This window comes from Phyllostomus hastatus, unplaced genomic scaffold (assembly GCF_019186645.2).
Source record: "Phyllostomus hastatus isolate PE091 unplaced genomic scaffold, TTU_PhHast_1.1 phas_contig_86, whole genome shotgun sequence".
NCBI classification, from domain to species: domain Eukaryota; kingdom Metazoa; phylum Chordata; class Mammalia; order Chiroptera; family Phyllostomidae; genus Phyllostomus; species Phyllostomus hastatus.
The window spans coordinates 76509137-76524895 of record NW_025333977.1 but is presented as its reverse complement, the minus strand read 5'-3'; the positions used below and the strand labels follow the sequence as shown (position 1 = coordinate 76524895).

The 15759-nt window shown below is 36.4% G+C and overlaps 1 protein-coding gene across 1 annotated transcript in view; it reads left to right on the top strand.

The window, feature by feature from the left end:
* The window catches only part of IFT57 (intraflagellar transport 57), a 74597-nt gene that overhangs the window by 15277 nt on the left and 43561 nt on the right, over window positions 1-15759 (top strand). Inside the window, exon 5 of the mRNA XM_045851374.1 lies at window positions 3804-3872. Coding sequence (XP_045707330.1) covers window positions 3804-3872 — 69 coding nt within the window. The remainder of the gene's footprint in view (window positions 1-3803; window positions 3873-15759) is intronic.

Sequence of the window (15759 nt, the reverse complement as noted above, 5' to 3'; positions counted from 1 at the left end):
TAATGATTGAGGTTTGGATTTTAGCAGAGATTCTTTAATTGTGGACAGGAGGTAGTAGATTACTACTTATATGAGCAAACATTTTATTAACAACTATTCATGACCTTAAATAGTCATAAATAATAAATAATTTAAAACAGAATAATAGAATTTAGGATTAAGGCATTCTGCTTCATAAGAACACCATTCATTTCTCAGGAACTACATTATGCTTCCAAACTGAGGATAAATACTAATTTTAAAACTTAAAAATTTTAAATGCAGGAACTTTAAAAATACTTGTAAACATCAGTATTATTTAAATTGTTTGGCAACATCTGAGCATTTTCCCGTTCTTAACGTTCTATCAATAGTGTAACTGTAAATGATCAAGTCTCAACAACAGATTAGACTAGTCAAATGGCAGAAACAGAGAGCTCTTTCTCAGAACCAGAGATGGATTAACCGTGGTGTTTTAGGAAGTATTGCTATGATCTGAAATCAAAATGACAGTGTATTTTACTCTCATAAGTCAGTTAAATTTTCCAGGTGATTTTAAAAATTAATGTAGAATAAGTACTATATTTCAGCTTAAAGTAATTTATTAAACTACTATATGATACAAAGACATTAATCACTACATTGTTTTATAGCAAGTACTGAAAATAACCATTAAGGAACTTACGCTATATTCAAGTAGTAGTGTATGGTATATCCATGAAAAATTGTTTTTTTAATAGTTGTTTGTAAGAAGTACACAGTTACATCTATAAGTTACAAGGGTGTAATGTACAACATAGAGAATATAGTGAATAATATCATAAATATATATGGTGACAGATGATTCCTAGACTTAATATGGTGATCACTTCCTAAGATATATGTTGAATCACTATGTCATTCATCTGAAACTAATATAATATTGTATGTCAACTATAATTAAAAATACATTTTAAAAAACTGACTGCCCCCCTACACCAAATATATACCACTGGGTACATATTGTCAAATTACTAGGTTTTAAAGTCATGGGAAATGAAATATTTCTTCATAGAATGACTATGCCACAAACCAAATATACATTTTTCTAATAAATAAATACTATTTAAGTGAAATAAAATTGTTGACAGAAAAATGTTAGTGACATGGGCATGGTAACATACTATATGCATAAACTCAGCTATGTAAAATGTTCAAAGAAAGAAAAATAATGTTAATATGTTAACATTAGTTATATATAGGTAGCAGGATTATGAATAATTGTTTTCTTTCCTATGCTTTGTATTTTCAAAATATTTAACATGTTTTACTGAAGGAAAAACACCATTGTAAAACAAATCAATTTAAAAGATTCTTTTTTGACAGAATATATATTTAAAGTTAAGGTAAAAATACATTCATTCATTCTATGTGTGTTTATTGAGCACCTGTTATGTAGCAGACAGTGGGTAAGACCCTGGTGGTACACAAGCTCTGAGGCAGAAAGGAACTTAGCATGATCAAGGAACTGAGAAAAAACCCTTGTGGTCAGATCTCCTGAGTGAGGAGGAAGGTGGCTTAAGATGAACTGGGAAGATAGGCCAGGTACTTACCATTTGGGGCATTTTAGGAATTTAGACATTATTCTTTGTGTAATAGATCTTTCCATTCAGGCTCAGAAAATTTTAAGATCTCACATTTTCCTAGGTGTTACTTCATTTTTTTTACTCAGATATATTTCTCATCTTGTCTTGATAATAGCTGTTTATTAGTTACTAGTTTATTGACAGATACCTGGTCCCAATGCATCAACATTTAGCTTTAAAGAGATATAACTTGAAACTGCCAGTTCAGAAAAAAAGTATAAAAACATACTAGTCAGAAAAATAACCCTATGAGGGCAGAAACAATTTTGTGCTTTTTTTTCATCTCCAGCTTATTGTTCAGGGCATGGTGCACAGTAGGTGTTTATTAAATATTTGGCCACAAAATCATCTGTCAGCATATTGCTGTGTAATTTTAGAAATTATAGCTAATTTTTTTCTGAGAACCTTTTAAAGTTGAAAGCAGCATTATGAGGCATGTAAATTAGAGAAATAAACTAGAAAGCAGTCTCATCACACATTTCTTCCCAACTGTGAGGTAAACACCTTCTACTCTCATAACACCAAACTCAAAGACCTTCCTCAAAAGGTTGCCTCTGAAGCTATTAGTTCCCTTAGTCATGTCTCAGGAGGTTTTTTCCTTCCTTTCTTTTCTTATTGTCATTATATTCTGAGGAGTCTTCTTACCTCTCCCATTGCTCAGGCTAAGGAGAACTGGATCTCCCATGATCAATGCTAAAAAGCATTTGGATGATTAGATATTACTTCGTTTTGTTGCCACAGTTTGTGGAGTGGCTCAAGGGTGGATGATAAAGATAATTTCTGACAAAGTTCTGCTATAATCATCTAGAAACTAGAAACCTTCAGTTTTAGACTGGCCAAATCATGATAGGATACAGTAACTGTCAAAAAAAAAGTAAGTATTGGTTCTGACAGAATATTCTCACCTGCTGTATTTAATCATGTCCTTAGTAATTGGCAGTAACAGAAGTATGAGGGTGCATATAAGGCAAAGAAATGATAGGAAATTGTTGAGTGCCTTCTAAATTACTGAGATTAGAATTCTCAATTTATTTTAAAACTTTTTTCCTCTAAGTCTGTTTATATTCAAATTCCTTTTGAATGCTCTCTTAATAATGTTTAGTAACTTAAATACTTATCCTAGTACCTACTATGAAAGCTTTTTGCCTATTAATGTTCAATCCAGTACAATTCAACAAGTATTTTATTGATCACCTATGTAAACAGTACTCATTAGGTTATTGCAAAAGCATTATAAACTTGTCTCTTCTCCCATGAGCATTTTTAGTCATTGACGTTTCAATCATTTACTCTCCTTGTTAAGTAGACTGTCATTAGTGCAAACACAGAATAGACCGAGCTACTTTTCAAATGTATGCATCTGCATATAGGCTTAGGATTTAAGATGTAAACAGATCAGTTTTGTCTGCAGTTCTATGCCCCACTGCCCTCTCCCTAAAAAAGTAAACATTAGCATAGTTCTCACATCTTGATCTAGTGGCCCCACCACCAGAGATTCTGAGTAGATCTAGGATGGAGCCATAGACTTTGCATTCTTACAGGCTCCCATGTCATGCTGATGATGTTCATCTTAAAACGACTTGGACTCTACCTGAACTGCTTTTTTAGATAGTTAATATCTAAGACACAAAGTTAATGTCTTAAATTATATATTTCATATCTTTAAATAGATTTGATATTTGCTATCTTTAAGTAGATTTAGGAACCATGGGCCAGGCACTACTGGTGACTTAACTTATTAGTTGATTAAACTTCAACATATAAGGTGAAATATCAAAAATATTCATTAATGTGATTGGTCTGTGGAGTATTCTGTCTGTCAACTTCTCATTTTTGTCTATTTTAGTCATGTTATTCAAAATTTGTTAACTTTTTCCACTATTTTAGATATGCTACTTGGGACTGTTTCTTGTTTTTTTGTTTATTTATCTGTAGATTTACAGTAATTGCACCTCCCTCCTTCCCTTCCCCACACCACCTTCTTTCAGTGACTGCTAAAAAAAGGCCTATTTTAAATGGCACCATCAAAACCTCAGAAAACAGATGAGCTGCTAATAAGTTTACACACATTACTAGGCTTTCAAATACCCTTTCCTGCATTAGTCTCTATATAGAACTTGTATATGTGAAAGTTGGAAATACATTTTTAAATGGTACCTTTTATAATTATTAACTTTTAAAACTCTTTATTTTTCTAAGGAAGAAGAGACAGACAATGAAGAAAACTTTATTGATCTTAATGTTTTAAAAGCCCAGACCTATCACTTGGTAAGTGGCATGGTATATACACAGGACCAACAAGCAATCGGTACACCTTTTCTGCTGGAAATTGAAACAAGTACCAACCATTGTTGGCCATTGCTTAGTGTGTCATTTGAAAAGTTGATTTCAAACTGCTTTTCTAGATATAAAATAAAATAGCAAATATAAAAATCCAAGGGTGCAAGTAGGGCAGTTAGCCTCCTGTCTATACCATGAAAATTAACACAGTGCTTCTCTGTAAACTGAAAATAATTTATTTGCCTTATGTCAGGGGTATTAAACTCATTTTCACTGGGGACCACATTAGTTTCATGGTTGACTCCAAAGGCCTGAATGTCATTTTAGGACTGTATACATGTAACTACTCCTTAACCTAGGAGCAAGGTGCTCTACATTTGGCCCTTTGAAAGCAGCTGCAAAGCTGAGGTGCCCCCCCCCCCCAGTGAAAATGAGTTTCACACCCGTGCCTTATGTCATTTTTTATTGTGGAAACACATACAAGGTCTGTCCAGAAAAGGTCCAGCCATTGTTAATATAACAAGAACAGTTTGTGCAGCATTGATGTAACTTTGCAGCCAAAGAGAGTGGATTAGAATATGCACAAGTAAACAATGACAACTTCACTGTACTAGTCACTGGGGGTGGTAGACGCCATTGAGTGAGCATGTGTACTGTGTTGCCATGGCATTAAAGTGACTGAGTGAGTAGAGCATGAATCTGCATCAATTTTGCATTCAGCTTGAACATTACTCCACTGAAACTATTCAGATGATTCAGAAGGCCTTCGGGGATGATGCAGTGTGTGCAGTGTGAACAAAAATGCACAAACACCTCAAAGATGGTCAAAAATCTGTTGAAAGTGATCCATGTTCTAGAAAGCCTGCAACAAGCAGAACACCTGAGAATGTTGAACGTATATGGCCTTCAGTCAACAAAGATTGGCGACTGACAGTGCAAGAACTTGAAACTGATCTAGGAATTCAAAAGCTACTGTTTCTGAGATTTTGACACAGGATCATGGCCTGAAACATGTCATGGCAAAATTTGTTCTGTGGCTTCTGCTACCAGAGCAGAAGGAACATCATGCAGTTGCTAATGACTTGATTCAAACTATTACCAATGAAAAAGATTTTCTCAAGAAGGTCATAACAAGAGATGAATTGTGGTCTACAGCTGTGATCCAGAAACAAAGGTTCAGTCATCCTAGTGGAAGTCGCCTGGTTCTCCACACCCAAACCAGACTCAGCGAAGTTGCAACAAGATCAAGATCACGTTAACTGTGTTTTTTGATTAGGAAGGTGTTGTCATCACAAGTTCGCCCCTGTTGGCCAGACAATAAGTAGTACAACCTCAATGTTCTTCGTCAGTTGAGAGATGCAATACAATGAAAATGGCCACAGATATGGGAAACGAGTGATTGGCAGGGTCATCACAACAATGTACCTGTTCATGCATCACATCTCATATAGATTTTTTTGGCAAAACATCAAATCACCCAGGTGACTCAACCCCTCTACAGCTCAAATTTGGTGCCCTCTGACTTCCGGCTTTTCCCAAGCTAAAACCACCTTTCAAAGGGAAGAGATTTCAGGACTTTGATGAAATTCAGGAAACTACAACAGGGCAGCAGATGGTGATTCCAACAAAGGATTTTGTAGAATGTTTTAAACAGTGGAAGAGACCCCGGAGAACTGTGTGAGGTCCCAAGGTACCTACTTTGAAGGGAACTGAGGTGTCATTGTCCTATGTACAGTGTTTCTTGTATCTTGGGTCTTCTTCAATAAATGTCTCTATCTTTTGTACTACATGGCTAGATACTTTCTGTACAGACCTCAGTATATTATTTGATTTCAACTTATTTTTCTTAATAATGGGCTAGTGCTGAAGTGTTCAGTGGTCTTGATCATGGGATAATGGCAATTGGTAATTAAATTAAATGATAATTCTCTGAAATAAATGGATTAAGATTGGTATGTGGATAGACAGGCATTGCTATAAGTCAGTTTTTGCTGTTTCAATTAGGAAATACAGTATTTTGCCATGTAATATGTTCCCATGTATCATACACCCCAATTTTTTACCCAAACTTACAGGAAAAAAATCTTTCTTTTCAATTTTCTAATTCAATTTTTATTTATTTATATTTAGATACTTGTTTTTTGTATTATAAAGGAATTTTATAACTTTTTGTATTATAATAGAATTTTAAAGGAGTTATACTTTTAACACATAAGCATAGATAAAAATTAAAAACATTTATATACTACCCATTTGTAATGTACACCCTATTTTTCTTTCACTCAAAAGTTTGGCCAAAAAAAATGTGCATTATACACAGCAAAATACAGTAAATCTAGTCCATAGAAGAGAACCCACTGAATGAGATATTTCCCAAGTTAATATGGGAAATATTTTTTGTATTTTTTTATATATGTGATATTTCAACAAGGTGGTACCTATTGCATGCTCAAAAATACATGCAGTAAATAATATTTGTATTTTTTTTTTGCTCTAAACTTTTCAAATGAGTTTGAATATAGTTTTGAGTTCATATCATAAAGACTTCGCCGGCCACCCCACCCCAGGATAATCTTTTCATTTATCACTTCCTCCTTTAGTATTTTTAGTCAGCATTAGTTACTATCAATGATATATGTACTTTTTCTGCCCACTTGAGGTACAATATAACTAAATAATACAGCTAACTTGCCTGAATCTGTGAGTTGACTCGAATACTTTTAATACTTAATAGGTGTCTGAACTTGCACAGGTTTCCATGCTTCTTGTACTTATCTTTCTCATCTGTAAAATGAGGATTAAAATATTCCCTTTTCACAGGGTTTTTACAGATTAAAAGAGTTACTATGTGTATAGTGTTTAGAATGATATCTGGCATCTAAAAAGTTCTGAAAAAGTATTGGCAGAAACCAAAACCATATCTCTCCCCAATTTCCCCTCTCTCATAACAGAGATAACTATCATTTTTTATTGTCTTCATAATGTAACACAGAAGATACTGAATAAATAATTCTTAAATGAATGAATATTTTTTATTGCTCAATTGAAAATTTTATCAGGAGAGAGGATCCAAGATGGAGGCATAGGTGGTCGCATTGTACCTCCTCGCGCAACCAAAACTAAGGACAACAAGAATTTACAAACAAAAAACAACCAGAACAGAGAGAAATGAACCGAACGGAAATCTGAATACCATAAATCCAGTCCGGTAAGGAGGGGTGGAATCAGAGGCCTACAGAGAGGGGTCGAGGGGTACCGGCAGGAAAAATCAGTGGCTAGCAGACATGTGCACGCAGGGCGCAGACCGCAGACTGAAGCTGATGGACTGGTGGCAAACGCTGGGCACGGGAGGCAACCAGCAGACCCAGTGAGGCGCGCAAGGCAGCTGGCTGTCCACAGCCGCACTTTCGTGTGCAGAACTTAGCGAAAACGAGTGGCGCAACACAGACGGCGCATCCCAGGGACCCAGCGCTGGGAAACAAAGCCTGAAGGCACCGATTGAAAACACCTGTGGAAGTTGAGGCTGGGCGATTCTCTCAGCCTCACAGGAGGCTCCTTGGAGAAACCCACAGAGTCTGAGAGAGTGCACAAGCCCACCCGCCCGGGAGCCAGCACCAGAGGGGACCAGTTTGCTTGTGGGAAGCGGCAAGGGGGACTGGAGTCCTGGTGAGAGCGGAGCAGGCGCCATTGTTCCCTCTCAGACCCCGCCCCCACATACAACGTCACAACCCAGTGACTGAGGTGACCCACCCTGGTGAACACCTAAGGCTCCTCCCCTCATATGTAACAGGTGCAACCTGACTAAAGGAAAAAAATAAAATTAAATTAAAAAGATGGCTCAAACAGAGTTAAAAGTCCTAGAGCCATTTTTTTTAAGTGACCGAGAAATAGCCAACCTATCAGATGCACAGTTCAAAGTACTGGTGATCAGGATGCTCACAGAATTGGTGGACTTTGGTCATAAATTAGATGAAAAAATGCAGATTACAATAAGTGAAATGAAAAATACACATGGAACCAATAGTGATGGAAAAAAAACTGGGTTTCAAATCAATAGAAGGGAACAGAAGGAGGAAAGGAACAACCAAACAGAAAAGAATGAAGAAACAAGAATTCAAAAAAATGAGGAGAGGCTTAGGGACCTCCAGGACACCTTTAAACATTCCAATATCCGAATTATAGGGGTACCAGAAGGGGAAGAGGAAACACAACAAGTGGAAAAGTTATTTGAACAAATAATAAAGGAGAACTTCCCCAATATGGCAAGGGAAATAGACTTCCAGGAAGTCCAGGAAGCTCAGAGAGTTCCAAAGAGGTTGGACCCAAGGAGGAACACACCAAGGCACATCATAATTACATTGCCCAAGATAAAAATGAAGGAGAGAATTCTAGAAGCAGCAAGAGATAAGGGGACAGTTACCTACAAAGGAGTTCCCATCAGAATGTCAGCTGATTTCTCAAAAGAGACCTTGCAGGCAAGAAGGGGCTGGAAAGAAATATTCCAAGTCATGAAAGGCAAGGACCTACATCCAAGAATACTCTATCCAGCAAAGCTTTCATTTAGAATGGAAGGGGAAATAAAGTGCTTCTCAGATAAGGCCAAGTTAAAGGAGTTCATCATCACCAAGCCCTTATTATATGAAATGTTAAAGAGACTTATCGAAGGAAAAGAAGATAAAAAATATGGACAGTAAAAAAAGACATCAAACTCAGAGTTAGTAACAAGCACACCTAAAACAAAAGCAAACTAAGCAAACAAAGAGAACAGGAGTGGAACCACAGAAATGGAGATCACATGGAGGGTTTGCAACAGGGAAGTGGGAGGAGGAGAAGGGGTGAAAAGATATAGAGAATAAGTAGCATAGACAATAGGTAGAAAATAGGGGGAGGGCAGGAATGGTATGGGAAATGTAGAAGTGAAAGAACTTATGACACATGGACATGAACTAAAGAGGGGGAATGTGGGTGGGAGGGGGTGGGCAGGGGGGAGGGGAGTGAAGGGGGAGAATGGGACAACTGTAATAGCATAATCAATAAAATATATTTAAAAATTTTTTATCAGAATAGTATGTTAACATTTACATCTAAAGAAACTCCAATTGTAACAATACACTTACAGATTGCTTTATAGTTTTCAAAGTAGTTTATTTACTAATTTTTTAATTGTTATTCTATTATAGTTTTCCCAATTTTTCCCCCTTTGCCCTCCTCTGCCCATCCCACCCCCTGCTCCCACAGTCAATTCCCATGCTGTTGTCCATGTCCATGGGTCATTCATGTTCTTTGGCTAGTCCCTTTCCCTATCCACTATTTTCCTCCCTCCCCTCTTCCCTCATTAACTACCCATCTGTTTCATATTTCCATGCCTCTGATTCTATTTTGCTCATTAGTTTATTTTGTTCATTAGATTCCTCTTATAGATGAAATCATATGGTATTAGTCTTTCACCAACTGGCCTATTTCACTTAGCATAATGTTCTGCAGTTCCATCCATGCTGTCATGAAAGGTAGGAGCTCCTTCTTTCTTTCTGCTGCATGGTATTCCATTATGTCAATGTACCATAGTTTTTTGATCCATTCATTTATTGTTAGGCGCCTAGTCTCTTTCCAGCACTTAGCTATTGTAAATGGCTATTGTAAATGGCTGTAAGTTCTTTTGAATTAGTGTTTCAGGATTCTTAGAGTATGATCCCAGCAGCAGAATCACTGAGTCAAAAGTTAGGTCCATTTTTAGCTTTTTGAGGAAATTCCATACTGTTGTCCATAGTGGTGCGCCAGTCTGCACTCCCACCAACAGTGCACTAGGGTTCCCTTTTCTTCACATCCTTGCCAGCACTTGTTTGTTGATTTATTAATGATGGCCATTCTGACAGGTGTGAGGTGATATCTTATTGTGGCTTTAATTTGCATCTCTCTGATGGCCAATGATGTTGAGCATTTTTTCATGTGTCTCTGAGCCATCTGTATGTCCTCCTTATAAAAGTGTGTATTTAAGACCTTTCCCATTTTTTAATTGGATTGTTTGTCTTTCTGGTGTTGAGCCAGGTGAGTTCTTATGTATTTTGGAAACTGAACCTTTGTCTGATATATCATTGGCAAATATGTTCTCCCATATGTTAGGTTCCCTTTTCATTTTTATGATTGTTTCTTTAGGCGTGCAGAAGCTTTTTAATTTAATGTATTCCCTTTTGCTTATTTTCTTTCCTTTAGTTCCCTTGCCCTAAAAGATATATCAGCAAAAATATTGCTACGTGGGATATCTGAGATTTTACTGCCTGTGTTTTCCTCTAGGACTTTTATGGTGTCACGACTTATATTTAAGTCTTTTATCCATTTTGAGTTTATTCTGGTTTATGGTGTAAGTTGGTAGTCTGGTGTCATTTTTTTTTTTTTTTTTGCATGTACCAGCCCAGTTCTCCTAACATCATTTATTAAAGAGGTTATTTTTAGTACATTGTATGCTCATGCCCCCTTCGTCAAATATTAATTGACCATGGAGACATGGCTTTATTTCTAGGCTCTCTGTTCTGTTCCATTGATCTATGTTTCTGTTCTTATGCCAGTACCAGACTGTTTTGATTATAGAGGCCCTAGGTATACTTTGATATCAGGTATTGTCATCCCTCCTACTTTGTTATTCTTTCTTAAGGTTGCTGAGGCTATTTGGGAACTTTTTTAGTTCCATATAAATTTTTGAAATACTTGTTCTAGATCTGTGAAACATGCCTTTAGTATTTTAGTAGGAATTGTATTGAATCTGTAGATTACTATGGGTAGTATGGACATTTTAATTATGTTACTTCTTCCAATCCATGAACACAGTTTGTGCTTCCATTTATTTGTATCTTCCTCAATTTTTGTCATCAGTATTCTATACTTTTCTGAGTACAGATCTTTTGCCTTCTTGGTTAGATTTATTCCTTGGTTAGGTTTGTTCCTAGGTACTTTATTTTTCTTCCTTTTTTTATAGTTTTTTTTTAAGATTTTATTTATTTTTAGAGAGAGGGGAAGGGAGAGAGAAAGAGAGGGAGAGAAACATCAATGTGTGGTTGCCCCCACGTGCCTCCCCACCGGGGACCTAGCCTGCAATCCAGGCATGTGCCTTGACTGGGAATCAAACCAGCAACCCTTTGCTTCACAGTCCAGTTCTCAATCCACTGAGCCACACCAGCCAGGGCTACTTTATTTTTCTTGTTGCTATAGTTAATGGGATTTTTTTCCCTAGTTTCTCTTTCTGATATTTCAATGTTGGTGTACAAAAATGCCCTTGATTTTTAATATTGACTTTGTATACTGCTATTTTGCCAAATTTATTTATTAGGTCAAGTCGTTTTTTGGTGGAGAGTATAGGATTTTTTATGTAGACTAGCATGTTATCTGCAGATGAGTTTTACTTCCTCCTTTCCAATTTGGATGCCTTTTTTTCTTTTTCTTGTCTGGTCACTGTGGGTAGAACTTCCAGTACTATGTTGAATAAGAGTGACGAAAGCAGATACTCATGTCTTGTTCCTGATCTTAAGGGGAAAGCTTTTTAGTTTTTGCCCATTGACCATGATGTTGGCTGTAGGTCTCTCATATATGGCCTTTATTATGTTGAGGTATGCTCCCTCTACCTCCACTTTGTTGTTTGTTTGTTCTTTAATCATAAATCAGTTCTGGATTTTTATCAAATGCTTTTCAACATCTGTTGATATGATCATGGGGTTGTTGTCCTTTATTTTGTCTTTGTGATGTGTTATATTTATTGATTTGTGAATATTGTATCATCATTGCATCCTTGGGATGAATCCCACTTCATCATGGTGTATGACCTTTTTAATGTATTGTTGTATCTGGATTGCCAATATTTTGTTGAGGATTCTGGCATCTACATTCATCAGAGGTATTGGCCTGTAGTTTTCTTTCTTTGTTGTATCTTTACCTAATTTTGGAATTAGGATGATACTGGCCTCATAAAAGAGTTTGGGAGTCTTTCCTGTGCTTGAATTTTTTTGAATAGTTTGAGAAGGATAGGGGTTAGTTCTCCTTTAAATGTTTGGTTAAATTTGCCTCAGAAGCCATCTGGTCCAGGGCTTTTGTGTGCCTGGAGTTTCTTGATTACTGCTTCAATTTCACTAATTAGTTTTCATCTCTTCAGGCTTTCTGCTTCTTCCTGATTCAGTTTTAGAAGATGGTATGTTTCTAGAAATTTGTTCATTTCTCCCAGGTTGTCCAATTTCTTGGCATATAGTTGTTCATAGTAATTTCTTACAATTCTCTATATTTCTGTGGTATCAGTTGTAACTTCTCCTCTTTTGTTTTTAATGTTATCTATTTGGGTCCTTTCTCTTTTTTTCTTGATGAGTCTGGTCAAAGGTTTGTCAGTTTTGTTTATCTTTTCTAGCTCTTGGATTCACTGATCCTTTGAATTGTTTTTTTAGTCTCTATGTCATTTAATTCTCTTATCTTGATTATTTATTTTCTTCTACTCACTGAGCCCTTGTTTGTTGTTCTTCTAGTTCTTGTAGATACAGGATTAGGTTGCTTATTTGTATCTTCTTTAGGTAGGCCTGTGTTGCTATGAACTTTCCTCTCAGGACTGCCTTTACTGGGTCTGATAGTTTTGGGGGTTGTTGTGTGTTTGTTTTCATTTGTTTCCAGATACTTTTTGATTTCTTCCTTGATCTTATTGTTAACCCATTCATTATTTAATAGCATGTTATTCAGTCTCCTTGAATTTGAATGTTTTTGAGTTATTTTTTTCTTGAGGTTGGTTTCTACTTTCAAGCCATTGTGATCCAAGAAGATGCTTGATATGATTTTAATTTTCTTGAGTTTGTTGAGGTTTGTTTTGTGTTCTACCATGTGGTCTATCTGAAAATGTCCCATGTGCATTTGAAAAGAATGTATATGTTGCTTCTTTGGGATGAAAGGTTCTGTATATAATCAATTCCATTTGACCAACAGTGTCATTCAGTGATACAATATTCTTACAATTCTTTATATTCTTTGCTTGAAAGATCTATCCATTGTTGACAGTGGGGTGTTAAAATCCCCTATGATGTCCTATGATGACTATGGTGCTGTTGATATCTTTCTTGAAGTCCTCCAAGATATTCCTTTTATATTTAGGTACTCCTATGTTGTGTGCATATATATTTATAAGGGTTATATCCTCTTGTTGGACTACTCCCTTGAATATTATGTAATGACCTTCTTTGTCTCTTGTTATGGCCTTTGTTTGAAGTCTATTTTTTCTAATGTAAGTATTGCTACCTCAGCTTTTCTTTCATGTCAATTTGCTTACAATATATTTTTCTATCCCTTCACTTTCAGCCTGTGTAGATTTTTTGTTCTGAGGTAGTATCTTTTAGAAAGCTTATATATTGATAGTGTTTTCTTATCCACTCAGCTATCCTGTGTCTTTTGATTGGAGCATTTAATCCATTCGCATTTAAGGTTATTATTCATAGGTACTTATTCATTGTCATTTTTTCCCTTTGTACCTGTGTTCCTCTCTCTCTCTTTTTCTTCATCTTCTTAAAACAGTCCCTTTAGCATGTCTTCCCATTCTGGTTTGATGGAGTTGTACTCCATTAGCCATTTTTTTTTTTGTCTGGGAATCTCCTTATTTCCCCTTCATTTTAATTGAGAGCCTTGCTGGGTAAATTAGCCTTTGTTGCAGGCCTTTGCTTTTCATTACTTGGATTATTTCATGCCATTCCCTTCTGGCTTTTACTGTTTCTGTTGAGAAATCAGCTGATAGCCTTAGTAGAGCTCTTTTATATGTTACTAGCTGTTTCTTCCTTTTTGCCTTTAAGATTCTCTCTTTGTCTTTAAATTTTACCATTTTAATTATGATATGCCTTAGAATGGGCCTCTTTCAGTTCATCATGATTGGGATCTTCTGTGCTTCCCGGACTTGCATGACTTTTTCCCTCACCAAGTTAGGGAAGTTTTCAGCCATTTTTCACTTGATCTTATCCAAAAGACCTAGAAGTGATAGCCATTACTTTTTCAAACAGATTTTCTATCCCTTCCTCCTTTTCTTCTCCCTCTGTTTTCCTATGATGCATATATGATTATGCTTCATATTATCCTGCAGCTCCCTTAAACTATCTTTTTTTGGTCTTTGTTTGTTTTGTTGCTCTGCCTAGGTATTTTTTTTTCCTACCCAGTCTTCCAACTTGCTGATTTAATCTTTTGCTTCATCTAGCCTGCTTTTAATTCCTTCTAGTGTATTCTTTAGTTCAGATATAGTATTCTGTATTTCCTCCTGGTTCTTATTCATAATTTCTATGTCCTTTTTCATGCTGATGTAGTTTCCACTAAGTTCCTTGTAGTTTCCATAGAGTTCCTTGTAGTTCTCCCTGAGTTTCTTGAGCATCCTTATAACCATTATTTTGAATTCTATGTCTGATAGATTGCTTGCCTCAATTTCATTTAGCACCCTTTTGAGGTATTTCTTCTTTTCTTTCAGTTGGGGGTGATTTCTTTATCTCCCTATTTTAGGTGGCTTTTTGTGTCTGTGTATTAGATTGATCTGCTTTGACTCCCTGTCTTTGTGGTGTGGCCTTCTGTGGTAGGAGACCTGTGGCACTCAGTGGTACAGTCTCCTTGATCTCCTGAGTTGGATGCTCTTGGGACGCCCTTTATGCCATTTATGTGGGCTCTCTTATTGTAATTGGATTTTGGTTTTTGTCCCATGATTCTTTGGTGGGCTCTTCTCTATGGCTGCCTGACTGAGAGTCACACCACGCACAACTTCTTATATACTGTTGTAGAGGTGCAGATGGTGCAGAGCATCCTCTATACTCCTTGGCTTCAAAAATTTGTATCAGCTGAGATGCTGTTGATTGTTCAGGTCACTTTTCGAAAGATAGCTGAAAGTTCATGCTGGGGGCACAAGCAAGTGGGCTCAGCTTCCACCTACTTGGCTGCTATCTTCTGAATCATTCAAGGTACTTTAAAACACATATTTCACTGACCTTGTAGGGTAGTTAGATAGACGTTATCTCCATTTCACATATACAAAAACTGAAAATTATAACCTTAGGACAGTTACTCTTTTAAAAAGCTAACAAATTAGAAAAGCTAAATTTGAACTCAGTTTCTTCAAACTCTCAAGTGTATTGTTTTTCCCCCCTTTACGTTGCAACAAGAGCTCAACAGGGTAAGTATGGTTTGATTCCTGACTTAAGCAAGGACATAGTGGCACTTGGTATTCGTGTGTGTGTGTGTGTGTGTGTGTGTGTGTGTTGAAGATGATGATGAGAAAGTTCTCCTAAAGTATGAGGGAGAAAAGAAAAGTAGAGATTCATACATAGTTATTCTCAGGAAGAAACTGGCATTTGTGTTATTTATTCTTATACTGATGACATAAAGGCTACCTGGAATTCACTTTGGACCAAGTAGTTTTGAGTGTTGGGAACAAAGTAATTTAATTTGCCTCTACCACTACTCTTAAGTCCCTATTAGTCCTAATTTCAATTTTTCACTTCAATTAAGCTACATAAGGAAAGGTTTTCCCTCTACCTGAACCTTGATAAATTAATTGTCTATGTATTATACTCTTTGGATAAAGATTATAAAACGTATATCCTTTCAAACTAAGACTATGGTTGCATTTTCACAAGAGGAAGTCTGAAAACCAGGTGTTTGTGAGTGGTCAGCCATGAAATACTAATGAGACAGAAAACCCCTTCATAGTTTAAAAAGTGTGGCAAGCTTTTGATGTTGCCCATAAAGGCATCTGCCTGAGACAGCTGTATCTGACCCTAGCTTATGATGGCTCAGGTTGCTCTTTCTCCAAGACAGAATTGCTGCTAGGTTAGTAACATAGATCTCAGATTTTATGTTACATGCAGCAGGTGGACTCACAATGCAGAAGAAATAT